General features: G+C 51.9%; 1 protein-coding gene across 1 annotated transcript in view; it reads left to right on the plus strand.

Moving 5' to 3' along the window:
- nnt (nicotinamide nucleotide transhydrogenase) overlaps positions 1–7535 on the plus strand; it is a gene marked incomplete in the record, with an annotated part of 17434 nt that extends 9899 nt beyond the window's left edge. The window contains 9 exon segments of the mRNA XM_067250768.1: positions 15–210; positions 740–973; positions 1571–1731; positions 2031–2210; positions 2451–2610; positions 3773–3854; positions 4765–4883; positions 4990–5105; positions 5583–7535. Coding sequence (XP_067106869.1) covers positions 15–210; positions 740–973; positions 1571–1731; positions 2031–2210; positions 2451–2610; positions 3773–3854; positions 4765–4883; positions 4990–5105; positions 5583–5726 — 1392 coding nt within the window.
- Positions 7536–8782: the final 1247 nt, after the last annotated feature.

Consider the following 8782-nt stretch of genomic DNA (forward strand, 5'->3'; position numbering starts at 1 on the left):
TTTTGTCCTCTTAGATGATGTACCTGGGCTCTGGTCTGTGCTGTGTGGGGGCACTGGCGGGGCTGTCCAACCAGTCCACCGCCCGTCTGGGCAACGCCCTGGGCATGATGGGCGTGGCAGGGGGCATCGCCGCCGCCCTGGGCGCGCTCAAACCCAGCCCTGAGCTGCTGGGACAGATGACCATGGCCATGGCCGTGGGGGGCACTGCTGGTGCGTACAGGGGTGGTGTGTGTGTGTGTGCGTGTGTGTGTGTGTGTGGGTCTGGATTGTGCGTGCTTCTTAAAGAAAGAGGGATGTCTTGAGCTTGTTAAATGTCAGATGTGTGTGAGTGTGGTGTGTAGATCAAACCAATTTGTAACCGGTCTCGACTGTGGTGGAGTCTAATGGCCACCATCATGTCTGCATCACACACACGCTCACGCCAGCAGGTCTATCCAGTCAGGTTCATCTACATACTAATTATTCCAGGAAGAGCCAGACTAAACTGGCCTTCATGCTCTAGCCTGCTTCCAGATGCTCACAGTTACACAAACACACGCGCACACACACACACACACACACACACAAGGAGGTCCAGTAACAAACATGGTATTTCCCTAAACATCCTCATCATTAACACCTGCCATCAGAATGGCCCGGTTCCCAGCAGGCGTGTGTGTGTGTGCGTGTGTGTGTGTGTGTGTGTGTGTGTACTGCAGAGTACTTACCCCCTCTCTTCACCCCCCCACCCGCCCCCCAGGTCTGGGCATCGCCAAGCGGATCCAGATCACGGAGCTGCCCCAGCTGGTGGCAGCGTTCCACAGCCTGGTAGGCCTGGCCGCCGTGCTGACCTGCGTGGCAGAGTACATGGTGGAGTACCCCCACTTTGCCACGGACCCCACGGCCAACCTCACCAAGATCATTGCCTACCTGGGCACCTTCATCGGGGGGGTCACCTTCAGCGGCTCGCTGGTGGCCTACGGCAAACTGCAGGGTGAGCGTGGGGGGGGGGGGGGGGGGGGGGTGGAGGAGGAGGACAGGGAGGGGAGGGGCATCTGGAAGGTCCTCTCCCCCCTCCTTCCCTCCAGTCATTTTCCACTTGCTCCTGAAAGCTGGAACTCATTATTCCTGGAGTATACACACACACACACACAGAGTGCACAGACATGCCCTGATCACCACAACCACCGTTGCCACCATCTCCACCCTGAATCAATCCCTCCTCTTCCTCTCACTCTCCCATTTAAAGGGTCTTGTTTTCCAGTCGGTGCTTTTGGAAGGTTGACAGAACAGTTTTGACATGCCCCCCCCCCCCTTCTCTACATACACTCTCTACATGCTGATCTGATATGCAACGTTTTTTCAGCTTCAATTTACTGTGACGAAGAGTTAGCTATGCAAAATCAAAACACAAACACACTGCAGTTGGACTGTGGCACACCCTAAACAGAGACACACACACAGTCTATAATCACACCCTAATATTTTACCAAATGTTGGGTTTGGATTGAAATTGTTGTTTTGGATTGGTTTTGGCTTGTACAGTATGTGCTAACCCTGACCGACCCCCCCCCCCCCCCCCCTCATCCAGGGATGCTGAGCTCCGCCCCCCTGATGTTGCCTGGGCGACACATGCTGAACGCCAGTCTGATGGCAGGCAGTGTGGGGGGCCTGGTGCCATACATGCTGGACCCCAGCTACACCATGGGCATCACCTGTCTGGGCTCCGTGTCAGCGCTCTCCGCAATCATGGTACTAGGGAGTGTGTGTGTGTGTTCTCTCTGTCTCTCCCTCTCTCTCCCCCCCCCCTCTTGATGTGAGGTAACTGCTTCTGCTTAGCGGCGGCCCTCAGGAGAGATGTGTATTAGAGCGTGACCCTGCAGTGATATCATCTCGCGCACACACAGCCCTGAAGTTGCTTGTTTTGACAATCACCCTCTTTTGCGTGTGTGCACCCTCCTCCCGCCCCCCACCTCCCTGCTATCACGTTTCCCCTTTTATCTGATTGGTCCAAATGCTGTGGAGTGTACTGATTGGCCCTGTCCCTCCAGGGCGTGACCCTGACAGCAGCCATCGGCGGGGCGGACATGCCCGTGGTGATCACGGTCCTGAACAGCTACTCCGGCTGGGCGCTGTGTGCCGAGGGCTTCCTGCTCAACAACAACCTGCTGACCATCGTAGGAGCTCTCATTGGCTCCTCTGGAGCCATCCTGTCATACATCATGTGTGTGGTAAGGACCCACACACACACACACAGTGTATAAGAGCCTGGCTCCTAGCTTTGTTAGTGAGTCTGGGACCTGTTTGTGGTCCTGTCAGATGGGCGCAGTACTGCTACAGGCCACTAGGAGGACCTCTAACTATACTGATGCATCCATGAGGGCAGACCACGAGTCCCTCCTTATAACCTGATCTCTCTCTTCATCTCTCTGTCCCTGTCCCCCCCTCCCCCCCCCCCCCCTCCTTCCCAGGCTATGAACCGCTCCCTGGCCAACGTGATCCTGGGGGGGTACGGAACCTCCTCCACTGGCACGGGCAAGCCCATGGAGATCGTGGGCACACACACCGAGGTCAACATCGACCAGACTGTGGAGATGATCAAGGATGCCCACAGCATCATCATTACCCCTGGTAAGCACACACACACTCACACACACATGCTCATGCTAATATGGAGTAAGTGGGTTTGGGACTTGAGGTCTCCGTGACTTGAAAAACAATGTCCCGGCTGCCCACATATTTGTAGAATTACAGCAGAGCTGCTCTGTGTGTTTGTCTAACCTCTACTATAACCTGTACTGGCCTTGTTAAATCACCAGCTAACGAGCTAAGGGGGTGTATGTGGCATGTAGGGGGGGGGGGGGGGCATCTATCCTTGGTGGTCTCCCTGTCGAGTATAGAGCTTTGTTAGAAACCTGACACTACAAAGTGAAACAAAACAGGGCTCTATCTCCAGTAGAGACCTCCCTCCCCACCACCATCACCACGCTGCCTACACATGGGGTGTATGAAGCAGGGTGCACACACACACACACACACTCGGGCCGGGGCCAGGTTGTCTCAGCTCACCATGCTGGTCAGGTTTTCATCGTCTCTAACCCGATCGCGGTCCCTCCTGTCCCCCTCGCACACCAGGGGAGGATCTGAGGCCTGGTGCTGCCTCATGGCTGTTCACGTTGGTGTGTTTATTTATAGTGTTGTGAAATAACATGGCCAATTATTCCATCTCCGGACTTCAAATGAGTGGAAAGAGCTTCCACTTGTATGGGTGTGTGTAGGGTTATCAAAGCCATATTTAGTGGGTAATGATCTTAACCATGCAGACTCTACCCTCCTCTTGACTGGGATGTCTTCTGGCCACGCCCCTCTGGCGCTGGACTGTGAGTGGTTAAGCAGGACTGGAGCACTGGCCTGTCACAGCCTAGTGAAAGCCAACGTAAAGGAAGTGGAATTTATTATTGGTGATTTCCTGAATGGTTGAAATAGTTCATACTTTCAGCTTGGTCGTATGGTTGAAATCTGAATGGTAAAATCATACACTCATAAATGCATATCAAAGACATGGTTGGAATACCAGGGTATTTCTCAATGTTTATTATTCATACAACATTTATGGGACACGCTTTATGGGTACGCTTTTACACTGTTACTCTAAACTCTCTCTGTCTCTTTCTTCAGCCCCCCTCCCCCCCCCCCCCCCCCCCCCTCCCCCCCCCCCCCTCCCCCCAGAGACAGTAGGACTGTATTTCAGGTTTCCACCGCAGGTTAACTGTGCGTGTGTGCTTTCCCCCAGGGTACGGACTGTGCGCAGCCAAGGCCCAGTACCCCATCGCTGAGCTCGTGAAGACCCTACAGGAGCAGGGCAAGTCTGTCAGGTAGAGGACCCTGAGCAACAACAGCATGACGACAACACAGATGGAGGGAGAAAGAGAGAGAGGGGCAGGGAAAGGAAGAAAGAGAGGGCAAGGGAGGGACAGAGGGGAAAGGGGGGGCTGGGGGCTGGAAAAGAGAGAGAGAGAGTACAGAGTGAGGATGGAGGGGGGGGGGGACGTAGGAGAGGGAGGGCCGGAAGCCTGGTGTAATTCCCTCCTGTTTGATCCAGACTACAGCAGCTGCTGCTACTTACTGCATTTGTACTTGATTAGAGACTGGTCAGGGAGGTCCGCCTTGTCCTCTTCTCCTCTCTCTACCTCTGGTCTCTCTACCTCTGGTCTCTCTACCTGTCTGTCTCCCTACCCTATCTCCGTCTATTTCAGATAGATCGAGATACGATCAGTCTCTAGTACAGTGTAATACAAACAGTCTGTTAGATCTGGGATCACACACAAACTGCACGGAATTACATGACATGGCTAACTGAGTCTGAGTCTTTATGGCAGGAGATCAGAGAGTGTCGGGGGGGGGGGGGAGCCACCTTCAGGCAGTGCTAGCCGAGCTCCGCTCCTCTGATCTCTGCTGTCACTCTCGGCTCACAACCCTTCTAGTGATTACCCGCTCTGTCCCTCTCTCCTACTCTCTCCTCCCGCCATCCTCCTACTCCTCTCTCTCTCTCTCTCTCTCTCTCTCACTCTCTCTCTCTCTCTCTCTCTCTCTCCATCCTTCCTCCTTCTATTTTCCTTCTCAGGCCTTTTACGACCAACAGTCGTAAAACTGCTCCTTCCTCTCATCTCATCAGCTTCCTGTCCTCGAACCCCCTCTCTCTCTCTCCCCCTCTTCTACTACTCCTGCTTGTCTCTCCTAGGGTAATACTTAGTAGATGTATCTAATGTGTTGGTCTGTCTGTAGGTTCGGTATCCACCCAGTGGCGGGTCGCATGCCCGGGCAGCTCAATGTCCTATTGGCTGAGGCCGGCGTGCCCTATGACATCGTCCTGGAGATGGAGGAGATCAATGAAGACTTCCCTGGTAGGTCCCGTCACACTGGCTCCATGGGTCTAATTGAGCATGAGGCACTTCCTGCAACTGTGGACTGTCTCTGACTGTGTGTGTGTGTGTGTGTGTGTGGCGACAGAAACGGACCTGGTCCTTGTGATTGGCGCCAACGACACAGTGAACTCAGCATCCCAGGAGGACCCTAACTCCATCATCGCTGGGATGCCTGTCCTGGAGGTGTGGAAGTCCAAGCAGGTGAGCACACACACACATACAGGTAGCATGCATGCCCCCAGACCCTGCCTCTAGCGTCCATCCCCCAGCTTCTCAGCCTCTCCTCCCAGCCTCCAGTGGTGCTGATGACCAGGCCAGGCTCACCTCTGGCTGCACCCCTCTCTGTCCCAAACGCAACCATCTGCCCCATGCATTATGGATGAGCTGCGTGTGTGTGTTTGGGAGGAAACCCCCGTCTCTCTCTGTAGTCACCTGGTAATCAAAGATCTTTTCTTACTTACTTGTGATTGGTTCCCACGGCCCTCCTGTTGATTGGAGGGTTCTGATACGATGACTGCATAGTTCCAATTTCCTTTCAGCGTGCGTTTGTGGTGGGGAGGGGTCGACTAGTCTCTGGTTCTACTTATTCTAGTCCAGGGAGTTTGGAACATAAAGAACACATGCTCTTCCCCTGTGTGTGTGTGTGTGTGTGTCTGTGTACGTGCGTGCGTGTGTCAGGTGGTGGTGATGAAGCGTTCTCTGGGCGTTGGCTACGCCGCCGTCGACAACCCCATCTTCTACAAGCCCAACACGGCCATGTTGCTCGGCGACGCCAAGAAGACATGTGACGCCCTGCAGGCCAAGGTCCGTGAGGCCCAGTAACCGGGGCCACACACGGGAGGCGGAGGTGAAGGAGGAAGAGGTGGAGGTGGAAAGGGCTTCACATAGAAATAGGCCTCCTAGATGAGACGCATCCCCATAGTCACCTGGCAGCCATGTTGGGTACTTGTGTTTTATGTGGGAGTTGTAGTTCTATGGTCCTCTTCCCTTAGAAGCACATCCAGTGAGGGAAAAGGAGATGAGGTGAATGAAGAGTCATTTAAACTACTAGATAGACATACGGTTGTTGTCCATATACATAAGTTGTCATTTGTTTGTCCCCATGACAACAGACTTTCCTCTGTCCCTCTTTCCTGTTATGTGTGGTTGTCATGGCGAGAGTAGACGTCCCCTTAACTAGCGGGCCCTTGGCAAACACTAATTGAGTTGTGGTTGTTCTTGTATAGTTCTTCTCTAAACCCCTTTTTTAATCAAGTGAGAAAAGGAGAAAAGCAGAATGTTGACATTTTTATATAGACAGAAATTAGTTTTCATGTTAAACAGTTAATGTTTTATATTCCTGTTCCAAGTTTATGTATTCTGATCCTAGTCATGCCTAAAGTGTCGGATTGGTTAGAAGTCAGCACAGTCTATTGGCATATTGCTGACTGATTGGTTAGAAGCCAGCATAGTCCATCAACCTACGGCTGTCTAATTGGTTGGGAGGCAGCCTGACCAAGGTGATTAACCAGTCAGTATTACCGATTGCACCACAACTGTCTGCTTTTGTCCTTTCCCGCGAGTGTTGTGATTCCCTGTGCCTTCCATGTGTCTCCCAGCCTGTGTTGTGGTGATGTCTGTCTGTGTTACCTGAGGGCACTAGGATCCAGAGGCTTTAGCTTAGCCAGCCTGACCTGTCCTGTCTAGGGCCTGAATGAAGACGAGCCTCATATGGGATTCCGTGATATGACTGTTAAATGTCCATAATCGATAACCTGGTTAGCTGTTATTTAGTCCCCTCCTTAGCTTGGATGAACTGCGGATGTCAAATGGTTTAAGATGGTCCAACTTACCTGCATGTCGTCAAACCTGGGCCAAGTTCTGTCTCTCCTATCAGTCTTATAATCTTACTGTCCCGTGAGGAAACACCCCCCATATCCTACATCCTACACACAGGTTTAGACTGGCGGCAGAGGAACTGATGTTCATCATATTTTGACCATGACAACTACCCTACCTCCATACAACCATGATCTGACCAATCACGTTTCATAGAACCAAAACCTGACCAATCACCTTACAATCGGCATAACCTCGACTTGACCAATTGCCTTTTATAGACCCTTTGCTTGGAACCTTATCTGACCAATCACCATCCTTAGAACCTCAATTTGACCAATCGCCTCAACTTGACCAATCACAAATTGCATTACATAGTGACCTCCATTTTACCTGTAACTCAGCTTACTCCAATTCCATAACACATCTGTTTAGTTTCTTCAGCTCTGTCTGCATAGTGAGCTAGTGAAGCTACAATTTGAAAGGTCATTACACACACACACACGCCTCCTGGGGCTGTGTACTTACACACAGCTTTTCACCTTTATATAGAGAATGCCAACCTGCCATATTTGTACGCTGTTGGCATTTATGAGATGATAGAAAGAAATTGAAGGGAAATTTGCAGTTTTTGATTAAGAATGATTTCCCCCCCTTTTTCAGCAGAGTATTTTTGTATAGAGGACCGCGATACTCTAGAGGCTTTGTAAAACAGGCGTTTGCAGTTGTGACATGTCAATGTTTTCATGTTTAGAGTGAAGAAGGAAATACTGTGAATGTTATTTTCTCTCCCAAATAAACCTGGAATTTAAACCTGCCGTGTCCGTCTTCCTGTGTTTTCAAACCCAACTGAGCGCCATGGCAACAAATGTGGAAATGACATCCCACTCCATGACTCATTCAAGAGCTTGTTGAGTAGAGAGCTGCAGATCTCCAGACAGAGCCTGATGACCAGATAAGTGTTTGAGTAGCCCTCATCAACATTGAGACTCTCCTCTCAGCCCTGGGTCCACTCATCAGTTAAGCATTCGGTTTTGTGTCCAGGCGGTGTGTAGAGAACACGACAAGGTGTTTTGTGGAGCCCCGTCGTGTCCAGGTGGCCTTCCCGCTGCTGCTCCTCCGCTGAGCCCAGAAAGCTGCCTTTTATCCTGCCGGATCTCCCAGATCAAGGGGAGATGGCGTGTGTTGTGATGAGGGTCACTTCAGCCTGTAACAAGTAGCACTCAGACGGGCTGATCACTCGGAGCTGTTGAGGTGCTGTGGTTTGGAGATGCGGTTCCGATAAAGCTGCACTTCTCCTGGGGACCGAGGCCTATTGTCAGACCAGCATCTCCTCAGAGCTCCAGGCGAGGGGAGCAGGGACAATCAGCCCCCAGCCTGTCCACGCCTGCCTCCTGCTGGGACACGCCCAGCTCAGACCAGCTCTCAGGCTGATTGTTTTCACTGGCCTGGCATGCGATTTTAAAGAGGGCATTTTACTGCATTACACTCGTACGATGGGATTGAGTGATAAGCTAATTGTGTGTGTTTGTTGGACGTGTGTGTTTTTGGAGTTGTGGAGCAGATGTTTGGTGCATACTTTCTGTCCCCTACCATGAGGGTAATGTTCTAACCAGCTGTAGATTTATGTCCTCGTCATGAACACAAACACACACACTCAGTCCCCTACTCTGTGTTGTGGCAGGAGCTCCAACCATGGCCAGGCATTCCTTCCTCTCCCTCCAGGACTTTCTTTGGCTTGCAATCTTAACAACTGCGGGTGCATCTCAGTACTCCACGGTAGAATCCTTATTTTCTCCTAGCGCCCACCCTACTCTTACTGGAGGACACAGAACGAGGTGGCAGCAGGACAGGAGAGGTGGAGGAGATTCAAGGGGAAAATGCTTGAGGATTATCGAGTTCTCCGTATTTGTTTGATTCTAGTGTGAGATCTTCTCCAGATGCCAACATCCCTCCCTCCCTCCACTGTCCCCCCCGACCATCCACCCAGCCCTCCAGGCTATCTGCTGCACACACACACAGGGTCTCTGGAACAGCAGCAGCAGATGAAACTGTGAGAT

This window comes from Osmerus mordax, chromosome 14, assembly GCF_038355195.1.
Source record: "Osmerus mordax isolate fOsmMor3 chromosome 14, fOsmMor3.pri, whole genome shotgun sequence".
Classification (NCBI taxonomy): Eukaryota; Metazoa; Chordata; class Actinopteri; order Osmeriformes; family Osmeridae; genus Osmerus; species Osmerus mordax.